This window comes from Schistocerca americana, chromosome 5 (assembly GCF_021461395.2).
Source record: "Schistocerca americana isolate TAMUIC-IGC-003095 chromosome 5, iqSchAmer2.1, whole genome shotgun sequence".
Classification (NCBI taxonomy): domain Eukaryota; kingdom Metazoa; phylum Arthropoda; class Insecta; order Orthoptera; family Acrididae; genus Schistocerca; species Schistocerca americana.
This window is the reverse complement of record NC_060123.1, coordinates 518,853,915-518,880,411: the sequence shown is the minus strand read 5'-3', so window position 1 is coordinate 518,880,411 and position 26,497 is coordinate 518,853,915. Positions and strand designations below refer to the sequence as shown.

Genomic DNA, 26,497 nt, shown 5'->3' with positions numbered 1-26,497 from the left:
ACACTGTTGCTCCTGGGGTATCGGCGAGGACCATTCGCAACCGTCTCCATGAAGCTGGGCTACGGTCCCGCACACCGTTAGGCCGTCTTCCGCTCACGCCCTAACATCGTGCAGCCCGCCTCCAGTGGTGTCGCGACAGGCGTGAATGGAGGGACGAATGGAGACGTGTCGTCTTCAGCGATGAGAGTCGCTTCTGCCTTGGTGCCAATGATGGTCGTATGCGTGTTTGGCGCCGTGCAGGTGAGTGCCACAATCAGGACTGCATACGACCGAGGCACACAGGGCCAACACCCGGCATCATGGTGTGGGGAGCGATCTACTACACTGGCCGTACACCACTGGTGATCGTCGAGGGGACACTGAATAGTGCACGGTACATCCAAACCGTCATCGAACCCATCGTTCTACCATTCCTAGACCGGCAAGGGAACTTGCTGTTCCAACAGGACAATGCACGTCCGCATGTATCCCGTGCCACCCAACGTGCTCTAGAAGGTGTAAGTCAACTACCCTGGCCAGCAAGATCTCCGGATCTGTCCCCCATTGAGCATGTTTGGGACTCGATGAAGCGTCGTCTCACGCGGTCTGCACGTCCAGCACGAACGCTGGTCCAACTGAGGCACCAGGTGGAAATGGCATGGCAAGCCGTTCCACAGGACTACATCCAGCATCTCTACGATCGTCTCCATGGGAGAATAGCAGCCTGCATTGCTGCGAAAGGTGGATATACACTGTACTAGTGCCGACATTGTGCATGCTCTGTTGCCTGTGTCTATGTGCCTGTGGTTCTGTCAGTGTGATCATGTGATGTATCTGACCCCAGGAATGTGTCAATAAAGTTTCCCCTTCCTGGGACAATGAATTCACGGTGTTCTTATTTCAATTTCCAGGAGTGCACTTTACAATGAAAAATGGAAAAACCCTGCCATGAATTGTGTTGTTGGACAAAAAGAAAATAATTTTTATTCAATAATGTAACTAATTTGTTAAAGATAATGTAGGTTTGGGAAACTTTCTGAATAATTGGTGCAATAACAAAAGAAAATGAAACAGAAGAAAAAAAAGTGCCAGAGGAGGAATAGAACCCCAGACCTCTGACGTAAGAATCCGAGCCCTAAACATCTACGCCAAACGGCGGCTCGGCAATGGACTAACATTTTATACTCATAAGGCATCTAAGAAACTTTGGATCAATTTTTCCCGGGATTTTCCGGGTTGTGCATCCTAATATTTTACCCACGTGAGGTGTTAGGGGTCCTCTTTCACCACACAAAATTTCGGACAAATCCCCGACCCCACGCTCGTGCCGTCTCCTTGTCAGACCGCCCCGGATCTACGATATTTCAAAACCGGGCAATACTAAAATAGATGCGACGAGGATTCTCCTGACAGAGACATCACGTACACTATGCACGCATTCAGAAATCAACTTACGATGTTTTTTTCTTTTTTTACTATGGGACCAAACTGCTGAAGTCATTGGTCCCTAAGCTTACACACTACTTAATCTAACTTTAACTTACGCTAAGGACAACAAATACATCCATGCCCGAGGGAGGATTCGAACCTCCGACGAGGGGAGCAGCGCAAACTGTGACAATTTGTCACAGACGCGGCTTATGATTCATTCAGAAATAGACTTACAGAGTGTGTTCAAAAATCAACAGGGATGCGCATCAAAATCATACGAGTAATCGATAGACCAACGTGCGCTGGATGCTAGGCGCTTTGTGAAACAAGGTATTTCTCCTCAAGAATATGAATCTGGCCCCCTCCCTCATAGATCCGAGCCCACTGCGCATGCGTGAATCTTGCAGCTTAGGCGCGGCAGTAAAATTTTTCTCAGTTGCATCTAGCTGCTTGCTGCGAATGCTTACACAGCGACGCCAACAGCCACATTTCTGTACCCAGAAATGGGAGAAGGTACTACTCATACGCCACTTAACTGCGCATGCACATGAGCCCGCTCGTAACTGCTAAAACGAATCTAATGTAAACAGTTGTCACGTCACGCTCATCGGAGGAAATTTGTTGTTATGAAGCATTGCATAGTCTTCCTAAAGCCTTTGACACATTTTGCTGTTGGCAAACGCTCTGCAGTATTGGGACACAGTAATATCCTTTGTTAGAGGACCGATTCTTACCAGCCAAAATTACAAGATTTAACTAAAAACTAAAACAACGAAAAATTCCAGGAATTCTAAAAAATTCCCGGTTTTCTCCCGGATGCAAAAATTCCCGGGTTTTTCCCGGATCGTATACACCCTGACTTGAGGAAGCCCAGTCTACAAAATTCCCTGCCACTGCAGGAAAGCCTGTTTTGGGCAAACAATATGTATGGTCCAGGATTGATGTTGGAGCACCATCGCCACACGCATTTACTTCAGCCAGAAAAATCTGTAGTTGCAGAACATTGTCTTACTGAAGGACATAAAAGAACCACACAAGTGGGTGCCCCTGCATCATGTTATTGTGACTGTGTAATGAAAGAGGGTATTGAAATCCAGTAATCTGACAATATTACAAAGAGAGATATGGGTATGCTTGAAGTAACAGTTGGAAAACTGTTTTGTTTGACATTAAAAATTAATTGTCTTTGTGTTGGTCATCAAAAGACGTCAATAGTGTTTGACATTGATTTATCATTTCCATGAGTTTTCACCACCGGTGCGCTTCTTTGCCTTGCACTAGAGGACATTATGTTCGCACATGCGTGGTGGACCTACATGTGGTGTATGAAGGAGCCGCTGCAGCGTGTTTGATTTCAGTTCCGGGGAGTTCATGTGATGGCTTACTTACCTAAAGATGGCAGCCAGAAGGACTACCAAAATATTGTGTCAAGATGACATTATGTTCTGGCTGGAGATCCAATATGAACATCATACTGGGTTCTACTAATCAAATAATCATTGAACCAATCACATTTCTGTGAAATTCCTGTCTTCTTGTTGATGATCACCTATAAACACTTAGCATGTTTGAAGTACCTGTACTTCGGAAGTAATTTGTCATGGACTGTTTTTACACATTTAGGAAAGAACAGTACATGACTTCATTGCACAGATTCCTACTCTTATTTTGTAATCAACTGATTTATGGAAGATACATGGCAAAGCTTGCAGTGTGTAAGTTTCATACATTTGTTTCGTCTGAAACAATGTCCCCCCCCAAATAAATAAAATAAAAAATAGTTTGTTTTCGAAAATGTAATGTAACTGGATGGATACAAATTCTATTCGTCAAGAAGTCGCAGAATGACACACATATAAAGGTATTTAAATTTATGTGAATTTCTTCGGTCTTTGCACTTCTTCACAGTACCTACTCCCTTCGTCACGCCATTTTAGTTTTCTATATCTTTCATTTCCTGATCTATCTATTATTTACCACCACCACCACCACCACCACCACCACCATCACCACCACCCCACCTCTACCACATACAATGCACTTACCTTCCCACTCTTATAAGCTTGTGCACAAGGCTTTGATATAAAATCTTGCCTTGCACAGTGCTCTATTTTCCCCTTTAAGCTCTCAGGTTCTCAAATCTCATCTGGTGCAGTCTCCAACAAACAGACTTTCCTTCTCATCCCATTTAGTAAGTCTCCCCTGGGCAGTAAGTTCCCCTGACCCAAAGTTCTGGGTGAATTTTCTGAACTCATCACATTTTCTAAACCTCACCAATCCTTTTCCTTCACACCTCTTCCTTCTCCTTCAACCTCTTTTGTCAAAAGAAGGAGCCACTGGCTCTGACAGATTGTAAATTTAAATACCTTTATATGTGTGTTCCCCTGCCGATGGTGAGATTTTTTGTCTATCCAATTACGTTAAAGTATCCATTCAGATTTACATCCACATCTGCATTCAACATGCTATCATACATTATACAGCAGAAGGTATACAATGTATCAGTCTGTTTCCCCTCTTCCTCCTTCCTCTGAGGAATTCTCATAATTAAGTAATAAAACAAAAGAATGACTTGAACAAAAACTTTTATACTTACTTTGTGCATGAATTAAACTTTCTTAGGCTTCTTCTAATGAATTTGAGTCTGGCATCTGTCTTCCCCAGAGTTAAATTTATGTGGTCGTTCCATCTTAATTCACTCCAGACATAACTACTATATACTTGAAGGCAATGAATGATTCCAGTGGCTGATCATTGATATTGTATTTTAATGACATATCATTTTGTTTGTTTCTGTACATTATATTATGTCTACTTACATTGAGTGCCAGCAGTCAATCTTTGTGCCAGGCTTTGATCAACTGTAAGTGTCTGCATTTCATACCAAGTTACCAATTATGTTACCTCCCTGTACACAACATCATCTGCAAACAGCCTCATAGGACTACCTTGAGCTATGTATATTATATGTTTACTTCTAATAAGAACTGGCTACTGGTTTGTGTTTGTGAGGAAGATTCAAATCCAGTCACATATCAATTGTGATATTCTCTATCAATGCACATATTTTATATACTAGGCATTAGAGAGGAAGTGATGAAATGCTTCTTATTATGTGGAAACAACAAAGTAGGAAGAACATAAGATTAAATTTGTGGGTGATACCGTGGTATACAGGGTGCAAAATTTAGAGTTGCCATCTCTGGCAGCACTAACCGCTCTATCTAAGCTGGGCACTGAGGCGAACTGGGCTACCAGTCATTCCGTGCTGCTTCAACTCTATGCCATAGTTCACCAAGTGACTGGCAATTAGTGGTGTGCCAGTCTCTCAATGACAGATGACCACATGTTTTCAATGTGTGAGAGATTTGGAGAATGTGCTGACCAGGGCACCAGTCAAGCCTCTTCTGTATTGAAAGAAGTCAGGGACTTCACAGGCAACATAAAGTCTTTCATTATCTTCTTGAATAACAGCATCACAGATACCCTGAAGCTAGGGCACAGCCACTGGCCTTAAAAGGTCAGAAATGTAAAGGATTGCTGTCCCTGTTACCAGCTGTGTGAACCAGAAATCATGATGTGTGCCCACTTGGACACAATACCATCCCACCAAGTGATGAGCTCATATAACAGTGGCAAATGCAATGGGGCAGTGTTTGTTCTCATTAGAGTCTCCACAACTATCATGATTTTGAATCTGGAACTAGGACTCATCTGAAGAGATGACTTGTTACTGCTCATGTGTTCAATGTCATAATTAGAAGCACCACAGTCAATGTGCCCCTCTCATGCTATGTTAAGGGAAGCCACAACAGTGGCTGCTACGGTGATTGTCAATGATATAAACATCATCTCGCTATTCCAGTAAATACTTGGTCTTGGTGCAAATTTTGGTATCTGCCACTGCCAATAATACTACATCAGTGAAGAACACAAAACCAATAACGCTGGCAGCCAGCAAACTGGTCATGGTGGCTGCCAACAGGATGCGTCCGCACAGTGTGTGCTGGAGAGAGCATCTGGTGCCAATTGTGAGAAAGTAAGGTGGCTGCAGACTCGAAGTCACTTGTGTGTTTGCTACTTTAAAAGCCAGACTTGCTAATATTCTGCCACACATAGACAGTTGTTTGATTAGGTGTTTGATTAGTTGTGTACAGTGTTGAATCCACATTTAGAGCATAAATCACATGTTGTGGCAGCATTATCTAAATTTAATCAGCAACTTATGTGGATTAGTGAGTCATATGTGCAATTGATGGCACTGGAGTTATAGCGTTTGTCTGGAGATTGTAAGTTTGTAGTCAGCATGGTGTGTCTTATTGGAAATTTGTGGTAAGGTCTTATGGGACCAAACTGCTGAGGTCGTGGTCCCTAAGGTGTGTCTTATGCCAATTCCATTATCTGCTATGTAATTATTTGATTAGCCCCAAATAAGTAGTTTCAAGCAAAGCCTTTACAGTTGTCTGATCCACTTCCAGCTGATGGGGCACAGTTGAAGTGCTGTCAGCAGTGCCCCAGGCAACCTTTGTTGGTGTGTGCCACATATTGGAAGTGGAATGTAGTTTTTCCCACACTAAATGACCAGATGAGATAGCTAGGGGCATACATCCCTGGGTTATTCTTAGTTGTCCAATAGTAGTCTCATAGCTAACCTGTTAAGCAACTTGATAAGACAGACTAGGAATAAGCCTTCCCTGTCGGACTGGCTGTCACAGTGGAAGTCCCTCAGATTATAAGGCTTTCCTCTCCACACATAAATAAAGTTTGCAGTGCAACCAAAGGGGTCACATCACTGCTGTCTGTGCTATGCAGTGTTAAGTTCGCAATACTGACCAGTTGTCTATTAAAGTGGTTTCCACACCAACCTCATATGTCTGGCAAATGGTTCATAACCTTTTGCTCCAATTGTCTATTCTGGGATACTCAGCTGAATTTCAGCTTGATACTGGGGCTGGAGTCTTGTTGATCAATTTCACTATGTATCGTGAGCATCACAGCCCAAGGGCCCCCCCCCCTCCTCCCTGCCCATTAAAAGCAGTTAACATGACAGTAGACTCCTACAGTTGCCAACTAATTCCGTTGAAGGGTCAACTGGTTGTGGCAGCAAAATATAAGAATGCGGAGCACTGAGTAATATTATTAGTTGTTGATTCTGCTTTGTTGTCAACTATTTTTGGATTTGGCATATTTGCAACATTTAAGTCCCAAACTGTTGATTACGTTAATTTTGTATCACCAATAATTCCTTTTGATGACCTTGAGTTACTTTTGGAGTCCTGTACTCAGTTGTTTGAGCCAATGTTGGCTAAAGCATCTGATTTTCTGGCCTACATTCAGCTTAAGCTGTCAGCGTCCCCCTAAGTTTTGCCATTTGCCAGTTGGCAAAGTGTATGTTTTTGCACGCCATGGCAAGTATTTAGAAGATGTCATAAGTAAGGAGGGCATTAAACCACTTGATAACTACATTGCAGCAATCGATAAATTGCCCAACCCTTGGAACTTCAAGGAGCTGCAGTTGCTCCTTGGCATGGTGAACTATTATTACAAATTCATACCAAATGTATCAGAGGTCTCATACCCTCTATGTCAGCTTCATAAGAAAGGTGTGAAATATGTTTGGTCACACACTTTTCAGGAAGCTTTTCTGTGGCTAAAACATTGTTTATGCTCTGCCTTTTGTCTTGCTTCTTTTCATCAGAAGAAAGGCTTAATTCTGAAATATTATGGAAAAGACAGTTGGTATAGGAACAACAAAAGGGCTGTCAGAAAGTAAGCTTCTGGTCAACATGACCTTAGCTTAATAGCTTAATAGCTTAATTACTGGCTACTGATACATTGCAGTATGGGTTTGGAGCCATACTGTCCCACGGAAATCTATACTGACCAGAACAATTTATTGTGTTGTATGTAAGACCCTCCTGTCCACCCATAAGAATTACAGGGTGTATCTGCGGACAAGGAGAAAAAAATCCCAGTTTTCCCCAGATTTCTCGGTTAAAACGCACTTTTTCCCACGTAAAAACATACTTCTTCCAACATGAAAAATACACTTTTCCCATGATAAGTGACAGTATACTTTCCCTCAGAGTAGTAAAAATATAAATCCTTCAAATGGTAAACATTTTATACACCAGTGTGAAACTTTAGAGAGCGAAAAAAGCTTTGGCAAGATCTGTGACGTGCAGCAACATTTATGGTGCATACTGTCATATTACGAAACACTGCATATTTTTGTATTCATATTACGAAAGTATAGATTCGAAACAGCACATTAGTTTTTGAAGCATTGAAATCGAGATTAAAATGCGCTTTTGTAAGCCACTCATAGCTCATGTCACGTGATCTCGCCAGCCAATGACGGTAAATATTCAGAGCACAGAACACGTGACATCAGCCAATAACAACTTTACTATTAGGTAGTGTGAACACACAAATAGGGAAAGTTAAGGGTTTAAATTAATGTACATAGTGTAAATACAAGAAAACCTTAGCTTTCACAAATAAGATTGATCTTTTTTAGCATGTGTTAAACTTTAAGATACATCATAGAATTGTGCCAGCAACATTTTGAATAATGATCTTAATTTCTGGCCTTCTTGGCTCGAAATTCTAGTCCTCAAGAGTGAAATGGTCTGTGATTTAAGAAATTCATTGCACATTCACACATGTAACATAATTCACTTGTGTAAAAGGAAATTTACTTTGAAACTAATGCTTTTCAAAGCACCATTTGCAATATTTTCCCACGATCTGTTAGAAATAGCTTTGTTTCAGCAGTTGCCAGAGAGCGCCAGAAAACAGGCATCACTGTGCCTGGACAGCTACAACGATGTAAGAAGCCCATATGTTTGTACATACATAGTAGTAAGAGATCTTACCAGACATCATTTTTAAAAAAACACTCCAAGAGCATTGGAATTTTGTAAACCATGCTAATATGCATAATTTGGTGTTAAGTGCACACTCATATGTCCAGATTCACAATGAAGTAGGCCCCACCCGTTTCCAGGATGCAAATTTTTTTAGAGTACCTGTACTGTATTATCTCATCTTTGGCTCTTTATTACAGCATAATACCGTATGTGCCAGAAGATGAAAATGTGCAACAGAAATTCAGGGTACACCTGAAAAACTAGCCAATAGTGCGGAGTGAAACACTTTCTTTCTAATAAATTGACTACCTCTGGGGAAAAGATTACTAAAAGTCACATTTATTTAGCAAACCGACAACAATAACTTCATTGTTTTGCTAAGTGACTGACTGCCAAAAATGTGGAAATGAAATAAAATCACAAAACTGAAACTAATAATGTATGTTAGCCTTCCGCATTTATGTGCATGTTTTTTAATTCACTTCATAGCTCCCAACCACAGAAATCTGTTTTGTTTTCGTTTGATGTAAGAAGTGTAAATGAAGAGGAAACAGCAAAGTCATTAAACTTAAACATGGCTTACAAGGAGACTAAGTCCCTCTCCACTACAACTCAGACTGCTATGTGCAAGCACGAATCCAGCAGCTTGGGCATACCAGAAAAATTTTTCCGGGTAGTATCTGGCTGCTTGCTGGTACTGCTGACACAACTAACAGCTACACTTCAAGTAGCCGGAAGCGGGAGAAAGTACTGCCCATAAACAACTCAACTGTGCAAGCACGTGAGCCCGTGGGAAACTGCTCAAACAAACATAACATAAAAAGTTGTGACATCACGCTTGTCGGCAGTAGTTTATTGTTACGAAGTATTCCATAGTCTTTGTCCTAAAGCCTTTGACACATTTTGCTGTTTTATCAGTTCTTACCAGTCAAAATTACAAAAATTTAACTGATGACTAAAACAATGAAAAATTCCTGGAATTTAAAAAATTCCTGGAATTTAAAAAATTCTAGGGATTTTCCTGGTTTTTTCCTGGATGAAAAAATTCCTGGATTTTTCCCGGAGCATATGCATCCTGAACCACTCCCAGATTGAGAAACAGACAAAGGCTATGGTGTTTGGTGTTAAAAAGTTTCACATTTTCCTGTATTGCTCCAAATTTCACTTGGGTGTGGATCATAATCCATTGGCACTGCTGTTTGATCCCAAGGCCAAATTCCTGGACAAGAAGGCTCACAGACTACAGCATTGGGCACTATTTCTCAGCAATTAATTTCATGATGTCCATTTTCAGTTCATAGCACAGCAGGCTAATGCTGATGCATTGTACAGGTTGCCCATGGGTCCCAATACTCAGTTTGATAGGGAAGACATTGTTTGTTTCAAGATAGACGATGCGTTAGAAACAATGCTGCAAGAATTTCCCATTGTCAACAAAGAAGTAGCAGCAGCCACAAATTGCAAACCAGTGTCATGAGGGTGACACGTAAGCATTCCTAAGGACGCCCATCCCAATTTTCTAGCTTCAAAGTACGAATGAGTGGCTCAACGTGCATCAGGGAGTGATGTTGCTTACAAGCCTGTTCACAGAACCAAGGCCCCTACATAGAAATTTTTGCCATTGCCTCAACCGTGGGATGGGGAAGACCTGGATTTTGCCAGCCCATTTCTTGACTAAATGTGGTTGATACTGTTGGATATCCTGTCCAACTTCTCCTATATAGCACGGATATCCACTACAACATGAACATCATTCATCAAGGTGCTTATGACCACATTTGCAATAGAGGATGTGCCACCCACTTCAACCACACTGGCCTCCAATAATGGCCCCCTTTCACAGCTTCTGAGTTTCAGAAATTCTGTTGCCTCAATGGTATCCAGCACCTGACCAATGTTCCTTTCCATCCATCAACTGACTCAAGAGGCAGAGTGGATGGTTAGGACTAAAATGAGGATGGCAGTGCAAACCATGCTGAGAGATGATGCTTTTTTGCACTTCTTAGCCATGTACCGACCACCCTAGTAAATGGGTGTAGTCCGGCAGAGCTGGTGCATGGACAACTGCCCTGTATGCTGTCAGCTCTCTTACGGCCCCTCCCCAGCAGTCACATTCCACATGGATGTGTTAGTGTCGGGCCGCACATTTGGGCAGTGGGTGTTGACTGAGGTGGGCCGACGGGGTTACAGCCCAACACAGAGGCCGACAAATTCTTTTTACGTTATGGTCAGAGACAATAGGTATACAAGATGTACGAATCGATTACAACCATAACATGAGCATCGCCAGCTGCCAACCTAAGGAGCCAACTTGGAGTCTAAAACATGTATGGATGACATCAGTACTTCCCCACAATATATAAGGCAAGACTCGCCATACCCACACCACGTTTATCACTTAAGCTCATGGCAGTGCTAGTCTTCCACAGGGCAAGAAGGACACCACAGGAGACTGAGGTGTTCCCTCTGACACCAGCTCAGCAGACTGCTGAACATGGCGAAGGAGAGTTGCATTTTGCTCCCCCTTGACCTCAGCAGCCGTACCTGGTGAATTCCTGGCTCGGCTTCTGGCATCTCTCTCTTTTCCCTTCCTAAGGCTTTAAGCCACAGATCTGGGCAATATTGTCCTCACCTATCCATTAAAGGAGGAAGGGATTTCGTATTTGCGCCTGCAGATAATACCATGGCAAGGAATGACACAGAACCAATGATGCTGGCAGCCAGCAAACTGATCACAGTGGTCACCAAGATGGCACGCCCACACTGTGAGGGTTAGAAAGTGCTTCAGGTGATGAGGCAAGATGGTAAGGTGCCCACAGACTAAATTCACTTGAGTGTTTGCTAGTTTAGAAGCCAGATCTGCTAATATTTTGCCACACAAAGTTGGTTGCTTGTTTAGGGGTGTCTGTCTCTCTTGTTTTTCTCTTGACAAATTACATGTCCTGTTCAGGTTTCTGGCTCGTGTATGGTTTCAATTGGTTTAGTTCTTCAGACGTTAAAAGAATCACTGTTGACATCCTGTATGATGTCGAGTATGGCCCTCTTAAACCAATCAATTCCACATTCACATGCCAGCTGTGGGATTCCTAGCCAACATGAGCAGTGAGGTTGTAGAGTTATAAACCACAGTACTCATAGACCAAATGCTGACACTGTAAAATTCTGACTTGTTGGTAATCATTCCTCCTCCTCCTCCTCTTCCTAACAAACAACCAAAATTCAAATACTGAATGAAAAACTGGCTGTGTAATCTTTCCCTACATTAACAAAGTAGATGACATTATTCCCACCTACTTTTTGCGGTTGTGCTGCAATGCTAATCATTTGCTTATCCAAGCATGCAGTACACTTAAAGCCTCATTGATGCTTGTTGCATGTAAGCTTCATTATGTTGCAATTGTAATGGCTGAACTTTAGAATCTAATGACACCCCACCAGATTCTGTTGCCTTTCCTCTATCAACAGTTTGTTTCCACATTCTATGCTTAATTCTATATTGGTCATTTTTGCATCAATACAATGGTCACAAGTAGAAAATGATGGAATATTCTTTGGTGAAACAGTTTCCATTTTGGTGCAACCATGGACTGTGTTCCATTCACTGCTTTTACATATGGCTAAAACCTTTTAGAAATTTTTAACAGCATTTTAGAATTATTTTTTAACAACCCCGTAGATATGACCTTGCTTTTGAATTCAGTGAACACTTGCTGCATAGCTTGCTTTATGCTTGTTTTGATTTTGTTCAACTTTAGTTTGTCAACAAGGGTTCACTTAGTTTGAATCTGCTATACAGCTCACATAGCATTTTTAGTAACTTGCTAATATGCAGGGTGTACATAAAGTTCGGGAACACATTCAATTATTTATTGCACAAGAACTAAACATTGTACAGATATCATACATATTGCATTTTGAAAAGAAACTCTAAAAGCTTTTTTTACAAACATTCGATATGTGAACCAGGAGTGGCCTGGCAGGCATCAATACAGTAATCGAATTCTTGCCATACCTGTCCCAGCATGGCATCACTGACTGTGGTAGTCGCTTCCCGTATTCACTCCCAGAGCTCTGCTACATCACGTGGTAGAGGCGGTTCATACACCAGATCTTTAATGTGTCCCCACAGAAAAAAGTCACACGGAGTGAGATCTGGTGATCAGGGAGGCCACGTCGAAATCCAACACACAGAAAGCTCGCTCCGCACCTGAACTTGTCAGTTTGCGACTAGCGCTGACTATCGGCAAATTACCAAACTACGCTGTGGTGGCATACATGGGGGGGGGGGGGGGGGGGGGGGGGAGATTAAATTTCAGGGTTTCTCTTCAAAATGACATATATATGATATCTGTACAATGTTTGGTTCTTGTGCAATAAATAATTGAAAGTGTTCCCAGACTTTAAGTACACTCTGTATTTATACAACCACAGTGTGTTCTTGCCGAGCCACACAATCTACCACAGCAACAACGTATCTAGCATGTAACCTACATCTGAATTTCTGCCACTGATCGTCCACATTCTCTTTTCAGAGCTGATATTTGCTGGTGACTACCCCAGTCAAGTCTAGTGACTTTCCCATTGAACATGTTAAGCATAAATATCTTTCTAACTTCTTTAACTTTCTGTTCAACATCACTCACAAATGGTGATTTAGTAACATTGTAGTTAAGTTATTCCCATATCTATACACATCAAATCAAAAAGGTTGGGCCTGTTAATTGGCAACAGATCTAACAACTTTCCTTTGGGGCCAGCTGTTTCACTAACTGCACTAAATCATTTTCAAAAAATAAGTTTAGAACAACATTGCAAAATTTTTTGTCCCTGCCTCCCAATCTAAATGCACACATCTTCCAGTTTGAAGAACAGAAAAGCCACATGAAAGGAGGAGCTGCTTCTGACGTGAGGATGTTACCCATATCTCATGAACCACAATCAGAGTGGGCAAGTGACACATCAACAGTAAAATATGAGGACACCACTGACAATCAGTTTCTGTAAAAGTGATTTTAAATATGTATGGCTTTGAAAATGCTGTAAAGTGCCCTACAGGTTAATCACACAGATTTTGTATGGTTTACTAGCACATTAAAATAAAAACAGCAATATACAAAAAATTAAAAATGAGGGCAGGAAACCACTCATATGCAAATGAATACTAATACTAGAAAAAGAACAAATCCAGCACTATTTTCTAATTTCATGCGTCACTCATCATTCAACTGCACATGAGTGGTATCTGTCCTATTCTTTTGTTTTCTGTTCCCATCTTGAAATTTCCATCATTGTAATAAATATGCCAATATTTATTTTAAATTATCTCACCTGCAAGTGTTATATATAGAGAGAACCATCATCTGGACCTAAGTAATGTAATGATATTAGAATCACATCAATCAATGTCCATACTCCAAGTCCTCCAAAACTGAACAATTTACCAATGCCTTCCTGCCAATGACCAAGATAAAACCTGGAAATAAAAAGAACAAATGACTTCACAGAAATTAGTTTGATGAGAGTGCTATTACAGGACTCTCTTTACAGTTTGTTGTAAACCCAACAGACCACATTTCAAAGTTGTGATGTAAAGAATGGAAAGCAATTGCTCTTGCTTTTCTGTGCTTCAATTAACAAATCAATGGTAAATAATTTGGGATAGGTTACTTTTTGTAGTCATATTTCTACCTTGCCGAAGAATGATGTTCGAATTTAGTATTTAATTTAATTTAATAAAATTGCAGCCAAATAGCCATATACAGTTACTTTGCTTAACATTTTACATTTACATTTTACATTTTTGCATATTCATTTATCGATTTCACTCTTTTTACTGCACAGTTCGATGTGATTTTGATCACAGGCTTCGTTACACAGTTCAAATACACATGTTGTGGTTGGGTCTTGATAAGTTTTGTTTTTGCAAATTAGATGATGAAAGCCGTGAATAGAAAGTCTAGTTACGACATGTCACAGCTCGAAATTTGGTGTTGTCCGTGAGCGGTTCGTCATTGCTTCAGTGCCATAGAACTCTGGCCATACTTTTACTCGTTTCTTCTCCGTGATCTTCAGTTGCTTTCTGAAAGCCCTGGTGTGTGGCATCATATATCAAAGTTTGATGTCTTCAATTAGGAATGTCTCTCTCGCTAGCAGGTACACTAGTCTAGATCTTGTTGTCTTTGAGAGACCTAGTGCTCTTTTTAGATAAGTCGATTCCACCTTTTCTAGTGTTTCTAGATTTTTTTCTGTCAGGGGGTCCCATATAACCTCCATCCCATAGGCCAGGATTGGCAAGATTTTTGCATTGAATAATTTCATGGCTGTTTCTAGGCTGAGTAGGCGGATATTTTTGGTGTCCTGTACTGCTATTATTGCTTGGGCTGCACGTTCTGTTGTGTGCTTCGTGAAGCATTTGGCTGTTGGTTGCAATCTCACCCCTAGGTATTTAAAGTCTGATGAGATTTTTATTTTTTGTCCTCTGAAGTTGATTTCCGCATTCTTGGGCGTTTTGCCTCCTTTTCTGAAAATCTTCAATTCTGTCTTTGTTATGTTTATGTGTAGTTTGTGTTCACTGCACCATTTGTCCATTTTCTCAATGATTTTCTGCAGCTTCTGTATAATTGTTGAAACTATGGCTATGTCGTCAGCATATGCATATACGTATACATCATCTTCATTTTCTCCAAATCGGAGTACTTCGTCAGTGGCAAGAATGTAGAGCAAAGGGCTCATTGGGTCACCCTGTAAGACTCCGTGCAATTGCAGAATGAGGTTCGAAAAAGAGAATGTTACAATTAGGTTTGTTTCTGGTATATATTTACATATGCTGAATAATTTGAAGAGACAATGATAGCTATAACAACACAAGTGATGGTACATGCAGGGGTGTTAGTGCACACTCCATAAATCGTTGCCCCATGTTGGAGAAGCAGTCAGCCCTGGAGTAAGAGCCACAGAATGCAATATGGAAAGTGACTACAGTGAATAAAATAATTTGAAATAATGTAATCATTCTGTTGTATTTCCATCTGTTAACTTGACATTGACATTGAGACTGAGAGTTAAGTAGTTACTGAAATGTATTGTGTAAACACATGTTTGTATGAAGAGTTACTGTATTTTAGAGCAAGACTATTTGGCACATTGGTTAAGAAGTGGCATGTTTACTCACAATTAGATATTGTGCTAGATTCTTGACTGCCAGCATTTACTGCCAAATATGAAGATGAAATTTAAGCTTTACCCATGGGCAAGCAGAAAGGTGAACTTAAATCATAATCGGCGATCACCGCTCGAGCGAAAATCAAACTTCTACAAAACTAATTGTTAAAAATGGGATCATTACATTAGCAATCTTAGTTCAGATAATTTATTATGCTATAGCTTGCTAGTGCTGCTAGGGTTATACAATTAAATATTAACAATTTGTAGCTCCATATTATTATATAACATGGAGAGCTGCATCAAACCAGTCTCAGGACTGAAGACGACAACAACAACAACAACAACAACAACAACAACAACAACAACATTATTGTACTTTCATATAATTGTAGGTGATGTAGTAGTTGTATACTAACTGTATTGCAGGTTCATCACCTGCTTTCCATTTTGTAAATGTACTTTAAGTATATCTTTACCAATTCACTGTAAGATATGGCTACGTATTATGACGGAATTCAGAAACCTAATGGATGTACTGTCCACTGTGTCATTTATCCAGGTGATCTATGACCTTTCTTTTTAACACTCTCCAACATACTTCTCTCTCCAACCTGAGGAGGAACTCTTGGAGTTCCAAAAGCTAGGTAGTGTGTCACTTTTATATGTTTCTATCAGCAGTACTACATATTTCACTTCCTGAAGGTAGTAATGGGCAGAGAGACTGTTTCAAGTTTAAAACTTCTGATTTATCTGTTCTGTACTTTGAACTAATTGCTATCGTGTGCATCAATTCATGTTCTCACACAGCATTGTTGTGTATTGCTAATGATGTGCTTCAGTTCCACACAACTAAGAGGGCGTAATCACAAATTTTGAGTAGCTGAGAAAAAGTTTAATTTATAACACAAACGGATGTGAGATGAACACATGAATTGGAAGGCAAAGGTTGTGCGTCAAAGCATGATTCACCATGTAATTATGGTAACAAAGCTGCTTTTTCGATAAAATTTTCTTCGGTTCCTTGCTGCGTAAATTCACAGTGTATACATGATGTTTAGGAAGGTATACCTTTCCGGGAACACACTATGAATTGCTGTAGTAAGAAACTCCAAATTTTTTTATTGTTTTAACATGTTACAAAGACATTCACTTGCACTGTTCTGCTCTCAGTTTTGTCAGGCCCTTGAAAGTAAGATCACAAATTAAATGGATTTGTAAAGCAGAAAATTGAAGTATAAAGATTTATGCACAACAACTTCAGATGGAGAAAAATTACGACACCAGCAAAAGTAACAAAAAGAAAATGACAAAAGAAAGTTGTCATAAATACTTCCACAAAATTCCATATATCTCATTGGGTGTTTGAAATTCCCACTGTCAACTGCGACAAACATTTCCAATTGCATGTAGAAGGATGCCTGAACAAACTGAAGGGATTCTTTCAATATTGATCAGCATCCTGTAACAATGTGATAATTTACTTTCTCTTGAGTTGTTGGAACTTGTTCACAGACTTCATCATCTAGCTCCCCAGAGAATAAAAGTTGAGTTGTGTCAAATTAGGTGAACATGCAGGCCAACTAATAACATCTTTTAGTCCTAGCCAGCAACCACAAAAGATGTGGGAGAGTGATTTTCTAGCCACAAGCAAGTAATTAGTGAGAAACCCATTATCCTGGTACCCAATACATCTACATATTTCAGATACTACACTACTGGCCATTAAAATTGCTACACTAAGAAGAAAAGCAGATGATAAATGGGTATTCATCGGACAAATATATTATACTAGAACTGACATGTGATTACATTTTCACGCAATTTGGGTGCATAGATCCTGAGAAATCAGTACCCAGAATAACCACCTCTGGCCGTAATAACAGCCTTGATACGCCTGTGCATTGAGTCAAACAGAGCTTGGATGGCGTGTACAGGTACAGCTGCCCATGCAGCTTCAACACGATACCATAGTTCATCAAGATTAGTGACTGGCGTATTGTGACGAGCCAGTTGCTCGGCCACCATTGACCAGACATTTTCAATTGGTGAAAGATCTGGAGAATGCGCTGGCCAGGGCAGTAGTCAAACATTTTCTGCATCGAGAAAGGCCCGTACAGGACCTGCAACACGCAGTCGTGCATTATCCTGCTGAAATGTAGGGTTTCGCAGGGATCGAATGAAGGGTAGAGCCACGGGTCGTAACACATCTGAAATGTAACGTCCACTGTTCAAAGTGCTGTCAATGCGAACAAGAGGTGACCGAGATGTGTAACCAATGGCACCCCATACCATCGTGCCACGTGATAAGCCAGTATGGCGATGACGAATACACACTTCCAATGTGGTTACACCGCGATAGTGCCAAACACGGATGTGACCATCATGATGCTGTAAACAGAACCTGTATTCATTCGAAAAAATGGCGTTTTGCAATTCGTGCATCTAGGTTTGTCGTTGAGTACACCATCGCAGGCACTCCTGTCTGTGATGCAGCGTCAAGGGTAACCGCAGCCATGGTCTCCGAGCTGATAGTCCATGCTGCTGCAAATATCGTCGAATTGTTCGTACAGTTGGTTGTTGTCTTGCAAATGTCCCCATCTGTTGACTCGGGGATCGAGACGTGGCTGCACGATCCGTTACAGCCATGTCGATAAGATGCCTGTCATCTCGACTGTTAGTGATACGAGGCTATTGGGATCCAGCACGGTGTTCTGTATTACTCTCCTGAACCCATCAATTCCATATTCTGCTAACAGTCATTGGATCTCGACCAACGCAAGCAGTAATGTCGCGATACGATAAACCACAATCACGATAGGCTACAATCCGACCTTTATCAAAGTCAGAAACGTGATGGTACGCATTTCCCCTCCTTACACGAGGCATCACACCAACGTTTCACCAGGCAACGCCGGTCAACTGCTGTTTGTGTATGAGAAATCAGTTGGAAACTTTCCTCATGACAGCATGCTGTAGGTGTCGCCACCGGCGCCAACCTTGTGTGAATGCTCTGAGAAGCTAATCATATGCATATCACAGCAACTTTTTCCTGTCGGTTAAATTTTGCGTCTGTAGCATATCATCTTCGTGGTGCAGCAATTTTAATGGCCAGTAGTGTATCTAGCAGCCTTTGTTAAATGTGCCACTCAATGCCTCCTCTATGTGGTGAGTAGCAATCTATCCTTTTCATACTGTTGTTACTGAAGCTCATACTGGCATCTCTATAATTAATATAGTAATGGCAAACGATTATGTTGACCTTACAACTAAATTGGGTGAAAACAAAATTAAAATGTTTCAAATGGTCCAGAAGCATTTACGGTGAACAGCTTTCCTGAATTACCTTGTACGTTCCACAGTATGAATGGATCTAAAACAAAGATTTATTAAAGACTGCTTTAAGACAAAACAATGTACTGATGCCACAACAGTGTCCAACCCACCAAAATCTTTCTTGCTACACAGATGACACTCATGCTTTTATTTCAAGTTTTATATATGATAAATCAAATTCCTACTGAGCACTCTGTGTTATTTGAAAGATACTTCCAAAGTTCCTAGTTTTATTACTGGAATTTTAGCGTAAATCATCCTTGACTGACGCATTCACTCATGAACTCTAGTCAATTAGATGTAGCTTGTATAGAGGTACCTATCAACATTAATCTGAAAATGTATCCTATTGAATTTCAAACTGATATGCTTAACAACTCTGTCACAGAAGCATTTGTGATGAAACTGGAAAACAACAGTCTGTTTATCAGTCATGTGTGCTATCTTCATCAGGTCACTGCTCATTGTCAACCCCAACCAGAAACTGCATTAAGCGTAATTAACTATCACTACCTAGTTCTCTTCTGTGAAACCCTTATTCAAACCATTAATCAGTGCAGTACGACCAGTTAGTTTTGCAGCTTTTTAAAAATAGAGGTGACCTAATATCCAAGCCCAGTGTTAGTGTTAAATGATTCAGAGGCTACCTTATGTCCAAGATAAGTATTTAAAACAGCATTTGTTTATAGTTATATGTTTAGCAATTCTATCAGTCAAAGTGAGTACAGAACTGATGAACTTAACATCTGAGTGGCTATGTTTGTCAGAGCCACATTCCCATACTACTAGATAATTTAAAGCAAATAAATTATTTAAACACCCTTAACCAAGGATAGGTCTTACTTCTCATCATATTCAATGGCTGAAGATGTGTCACAGGAAATCTAAATATAAATGTCTGTCAATGACCATCATTTTCATACAGTTAATGAACAGAACTTTTGAGTAAAGAGAAGATAAATTCTTAACAAGCTTATAAAATCTTAAATTTTAAGTTCATGTAATTAAAAGTTTTTTAATGTATACATATTAGGTCAAATATGGAAATTATATTTATTTTGAAGAAAACTTTGATATCTGTTGCTGCAAGAAAAGGAATAGATTCTGCGGTGTGTATGATTAAATGCCCAATTAAGGCACTTTTAACTATACAAAATTATTAACAATATGAAGTAAAAATGGAGTTCCTTGGAGATGATGTAAAAGTGAGCTTTGACTGTGACAACTACAGAAATCAGCAGTGTACTCACTGAAGAAAGAGCAGAGCATTAAGTTGCATTTATTTCAAGCAATATTTGAAGGTGTAATGACAGATATTTTTCTCTGAAGAAGTAGTGTACCACTGGCACTGCAGTACAGAAAAGACTAAAATTGTAATGACTCAGTAATACAGTTTAATAATCTGCTTTAAAGTTCTCAATCACAGACTGATGTATCATTCTGTACATAATCAGTACCACTTTGTTTGATACAACACAGCCTGCCACCCCCACCCCAGGAGAGAGAGACCCCTCGCTACCACCCACCTGTGTAGTGAATGGTTGCCATTACTTCTTCCACTGTTTGTATTCCATACTGGATTTTCCAATATTTTTTTTATTTTTAAAAATAAATATATACAAGCAAAATACTCAAAATATGTTACTTCCGTATAATGGTCTACACCTGTAAAATGTCGCAATACTTACCTGTCTGCTCCAAATCCTCCCAATGTTATGCTCAGCAGAAGAGCAGTGGACCATCGATATCCTCCTGTCCAGTTACATGGGACATTCTTCTCAAAGTTTCTGTTCCCAAAACATATTATATCACTATTTACTGAGCAGTTGGTCCTGGAGATAAATATATGGAAACACATTTAAGAATGACGTACTAATATAAAATACTATTTTTATTACATGATTTAACATACAATGCTGGACACAACATAGCTACACGTGAGTAAAACAAAATGATGAAACAATTAAATGCCAAAAATTCTTCACTGTGGCTCTATTTAGATTAAACCTCATCTGAAATGGAAAATACAACTAGTTAATTTATATTTGAACTGTGTCTCAGGACCCAGCAGAAATAATTTTTACATTGTTATATAAAACAATATTATATTCTCTGTATTGCATGTTTATGGGTGTCCACGAGCATGCATGTTGAAGTAAATGCTTGTACATGCTTAAAACTATTACTGGCATCAATCCACTGAATCTATGCACACTCACTGCTGTCATATTACAAAAGTGCTTGTCAATGGACTTTTGTGAGAGTTGTGTTAGTAATATACCTTCACACTGCCATTACTGCTGCTGTCATCTGATATTTTTTTGAATTTTGCCAGTAGAGCTGCAGGGATGCAGGAGAGACAGTGCCAGCAGCAACAACACTAACAGCTGTTTGTGTTTGTACAGAGTCTTTAGTGTTTTTTCACGAGCTTCTGTCAATTTTAGTAGTAGGTGGATAGGAGGTGTGGATGCAGGAGGAGTTGGTCACATTTTGTGAACAGCTGAAGATGCTGCTGGCCATGAGCAACTGTCTATAGACAGCTATGTCTGGATGCAGAGGCATTGGAGAAGCTGATGCACTGCTTGGAACATTTCATGTGTTGACTACTTTGCCCATGGGTTCTGGTGCTGAGGTCCTTCCAGCGTACCTGGCGCAGGGGAGTTTTGCTCACCACACAGTGTGTGGCAGACTGTAGCCCATTCATGTCTCTTGAGGCGGAGGGTGAATGTGAGGAGTGGACCACTCCTTCAGCAAGATCCTAGCAGGCATATAGGGTAGTGTTTGCTAGTTACCAGGAGCTCCAATTAGGTGCATCATTGAGTCCCTTAGGAAACTAACGCCCGTGGCTAGAAAGAGTCCAATGTGCACTCAGCATGTCAGCCTGTGTGTCTCATCTGATCTGCAGCTATCAAGAGTGCACTCATATGCAAGGTTTGGATTACGTCTAAACCAAAGATGCCTCTTTACTACTGCAAGCAGTGCTTACAATTTGCAGTATTGTACCAGAATTGATGGGGATCCTTAGTTGGCATGTCTCAGTGGCAGGTCTCAGGCAGAGGCTCCGTCAATTCTGTGATGGTATTGGATGCAGATTTTTGGACTTGCATTATGGAGTGGAGAATTGTAGGATTTCCCTTGATAGGTCAGCGATGTACTACATCAGGGTGTACACGGGGATAAGGAAAAAAAAATTCACGGATTTTCCCCAGACCTCTCAGTTAAAAATACATTTTCTCCCAGGTGAAAATACACTTTTTCCATAGTAAGTGACAGTATACTTTCTGTCGAAACTGTAAAACTTATCAATCCTTTGAATGGATATGGTTTTATACAGCAGCATATAATTTTCCGGTACTATAGAAAACGAAACTCAGGTGAAAATAGCATGTTTTGGAAAGATCTTTGATGTGCAGCAATACATATGCTGTTTATTTTTGTATTACGAAACTATAAATTCGATTTCCACCGACAGGAAAAGTTAATGGTTTAAGTTAATATACATAGTGTTGCTACAAGAAAAGCAAAGCTTTCGCAAATAATATTTGTCTCGAAGATTAATAAGCTACAAGAGGAGCTAAGCTTTCACGTATAATGTTGATCTGTTTAGCGCGTTACAGTTTAAGATACATCACACAAATACAGCAGTAAAATTTTTTAATACCGACATAAATCTCTGATCTTCTGGGCTTGAAATTCTTCTAAATGGCTCGTCATCAAAGAGTTGATTTTTGAATGGGAGCAAATGCTCTGTGATTTAAGAAATTCATCATACATTCTCGCACATAGTTCATCTTATGTAAAAGGAAATTTATTTTGAAAATAACACTTTTTGAACCACAATTGGCAATATTTTCTCGTGACCTGTTAGAAATAGATTTATTTCAGCAGTTGCCAGAGAGCGCCAGGTAAGAGGCATCTCCGTGCATGGGCAGCTATGGTGATGTAGGAAGCCTGTATGTTTGTATGTGTAAAACATTAGAAGATCTTTCTTACATTATGTCTAAAGGAAACAAGACATCAGAGGATACTCCAAGAGAGTCAGAATTTCATGAACCACACTAAAATGCATAGTTTGCCTTAAATCGCTCATTCATATGTCCAGATTCCCAATGACGTAGGCCTCGACCTGAGATTAAGCTTTTCGGTGTGGTTTTCGGGACGTAAATTTTCTTGGAGTACCAGTACTGTATTATCTCGTTTGGTTCTTTATTATGCCATAATGCCATATGTTCTAGAAGATGAAAATATTCACTTGAAATGCAGCAAACAGTTGAAACTAGCCAAAGTGTGGAATTACTCACTTCGTTTCAAATAAATTAACTGCCTTAGCAGGAAAGCTTAATAAAAGTCAAATTTCTTTAGCAAACCAACAAAAATAACTTCACTGTTCTGCAAGGTGATTAATGCTTGACAGTCAGAAAGGTGGAAATAAAATAAAATCTGAAAAAGAGTAACATATTTCAGCCTTCCATAATTATGTGAATGTATTTTAATTCACTCGATAACTCCCAGCCACAGAAATCTGTCTTGTTTTCATTTGACGTGAGAGCAGTAAACGAAGAGGAAACAGAAAAATCACTAAATGTAAACACGGGTCACGTAGAGACAATGCCCCCCCCCCCCCCCCCCCCCAATATAACCCAGACTTCTCTGCGCATCAGAACGCAAAAGAAAAGGACTTTTCAAAAATAAGTTTATTTTGTAGCACACATCTTTCTGAAGAGCCTGATACATAAAAAATATATCTTCAAGGAAATGTAAGACAAGTTATTTGGTCTTAATTGTGCTGAAGTGCAGTGTCATGCCTCTTCAAACAACATTCTTATACCGCACGTCATTGTATTTCGCTCTGTGGAACTCAAAACGTGTATATTTCATAATGGATGCCATCACGCTATTTCAGGACAGTGGAAATTAAAATGTCATGTAGGGCTCTCCTGCTCCCAGTCAGCTGGTTAGACATCCTGCCCCCTCTTAAAAAAAATTATATATATATATATATATATATATATATATATATATATATATATATATATAAAAAAAATAGAGGGAAACATTCCACGTAGGAAAGGAAATATATATCTAAAAACATAGATGATTTGACTTACCAAATGAAAGTGCTGGCAGGTCGACAGACACAGACAGACACACAAACAACCACAAACACACACACAAAATTCAAGCTTCAAACTGTTGCCTCATCAGGAAAGAGGGAAGGAGAGGGAAAGACGAAAGGAAGTGGGTTTTAAGGGAGAGGGTAAGGAGTCATTCCAATCCCAGGAGCGGAAAGACTTACCTTAGGGGGAAAAAAGGATGGGTATACACTCGCGCGCACACACACACACACACATATCCATCCACACATATACAGACACAAGCAGACATATTTAAAGACAAAGAGTTTGGGCAGAGATGTCAGTCGAGGCAGAAGTGCAGAGGCAAAGATGTTGTTGAATGACAGGTGAGGTATGAGTGGCGGCAACTTGAAATTAGCGGAGATTGAGGCCTGGTGGATAACGGGAAGAGAGGATATATTGAAGAGCAAGTTCCCATCTCCGGAGTTCGGATAGGTTGGTGTTAGTGGGAAGTATCCAGATAACCCGGACGGTGTAACACTGTGCCAAGATGTGCTGGCTGTGCACCAAGGCATGTTTAGCCACAGGGTGATCCTCATTACCAACAAACACTGTCTGCCTGTGTCCATTCATGCGAATGGACAGTTTGTTGCTGGTCATTCCCACATAGAATGCGTCACAGTGTAGGCAGGTCAGTTGGTAGATCACGTGGGTGCTTTCACACGTGGCTCTGCCTTTGATCGTGTACACCTTCCAGGTTACAGGACTGGAGTAGGTGGTGGTGGGAGGGTGCATGGGACAGGTTTTACACCGGGGGCGGTTACAAGGGTAGGAGCCAGAGGGTAGGGAAGGTGGTTTGGGGATTTCATAGGGATGAACTAAGAGGTTACGAAGGTTAGGTGGACGGCGGAAAGACACTCTTGGTGGAGTGGGGAGGATTTCATGAAGGATGGATCTCATTTCAGGGCAGGATTTGAGGAAGTCGTATCCCTGCTGGAGAGTTACATTCAGAGTCTGATCCAGTCCCGGAAAGTATCCTGTCACAAGTGGGGCACTTTTGTGGTTCTTCTGTGGGAGGTTCTGGGTTTGAGAGGAGGAGGAAGTGGCTCTGGTTATTTGCTTCTGTACCAGGTCGGGAGGGTAGTTGCGGGATGCGAAAGCTGTTGTCAGGTTGTTGGTGTAATGCTTCAGGGATTCCGGGCTGGAGCAGATTCGTTTGCCACGAAGACCTAGGCTGTAGGGAAGGGACCGTTTGATGTGGAATGGGTGGCAGCTGTCGTAATGGAGGTACTGTTGCTTGTTGGTGGGTTTGATGTGGACGGACGTGTGAAGCTGGCCATTGGACAGGTGGAGGTCAACATCAAGGAAAGTGGCATGGGATTTGGAGTACGACCAGGTGAATCTGATGGAACCAAAGGAGTTGAGGTTGGAGAGGAAATTCTGGAGTTCTTCTTCACTGTGAGTCCAGATCATGAAGATGTCATCAATAATCTTTGGTTCCATCAGATTCACCTGGTCGTACTCCAAATCCCATGCCACTTTCCTTGATGTTGACCTCCACTTGTCCAATGGCCAGCTTCACACGTCCGTCCACATCAAACCCACCAACAAGCAACAGTACCTCCATTACGACAGCTGCCACCCATTCCACATCAAACGGTCCCTTCCCTACAGCCTAGGTCTTCGTGGCAAACGAATCTGCTCCAGTCCGGAATCCCTGAAGCATTACACCAACAACCTGACAACAGCTTTCGCATCCCGCAACTACCCTCCCGACCTGGTACAGAAGCAAATAACCAGAGCCACTTCCTCATCCTCTCAAACCCAGAACCTCCCACAGAAGAACCACAAAAGTGCCCCACTTGTGACAGGATACTTTCCGGGACTGGATCAGATTCTGAATGTGGCTCTCCAGCAGGGATACGACTTCCTCAAATCCTGCCCTGAAATGAGATCCATCCTTCATGAAATCCTCCCCACTCCACCAAGAGTGTCTTTCCGCCGTCCACCTAACCTTCGTAACCTCTTAGTTCATCCCTATGAAATCCCCAAACCACCTTCCCCACCCTCTGACTCCTACCCTTGTAACCGCCCCCGGTGTAAAACCTGTCCCATGCACCCTCCCACCACCACCTACTCCAGTCCTGTAACCCGGAAGGTGTACACGATCAAAGGCAGAGCCACATGTGAAAGCACCCACGTGATCTACCAACTGACCTGCCTACACTGCGACGCATTCTATGTGGGAATGACCAGCAACAAACTGTCCATTCGCATGAATGGACACAGGCAGACAGTGTTTGTTGGTAATGAGGATCACCCTGTGGCTAAACATGCCTTGGTGCACGGCCAGCACATCTTGGCACAGTGTTACGCCGTCCGGGTTATCTGGGTACTTCCCACTAACACCAACCTATCCGAACTCCGGAGATGGGAACTTGCTCTTCAATATATCCTCTCTTCCCGTTATCCACCAGGCCTCAATCTCCGCTAATTTCAAGTTGCCGCCACTCATACCTCACCTGTCATTCAACAACATCTTTGCCTCTGCACTTCTGCCTCGACTGACATCTCTGCCCAAACTCTTTGTCTTTAAATATGTCTGCTTGTGTCTGTATATGTGTGGATGGATATGTGTGTGTG

The 26,497-nt window shown here is 41.0% G+C and overlaps 1 protein-coding gene across 1 annotated transcript in view; it reads right to left on the bottom strand.

Moving 5' to 3' along the window:
* LOC124615545 (TM2 domain-containing protein almondex) overlaps positions 1–26,497 on the bottom strand; it is a 135,570-nt gene that overhangs the window by 10,784 nt on the left and 98,289 nt on the right. Inside the window, exons 5-6 of the mRNA XM_047143518.1 lie at positions 20,468–20,611; positions 13,611–13,755 (exon numbers count right to left, since the gene is read on the bottom strand). Coding sequence (XP_046999474.1) covers positions 13,620–13,755; positions 20,468–20,611 — 280 coding nt within the window. The 3' untranslated portion in view covers positions 13,611–13,619. The remainder of the gene's footprint in view (positions 1–13,610; positions 13,756–20,467; positions 20,612–26,497) is intronic.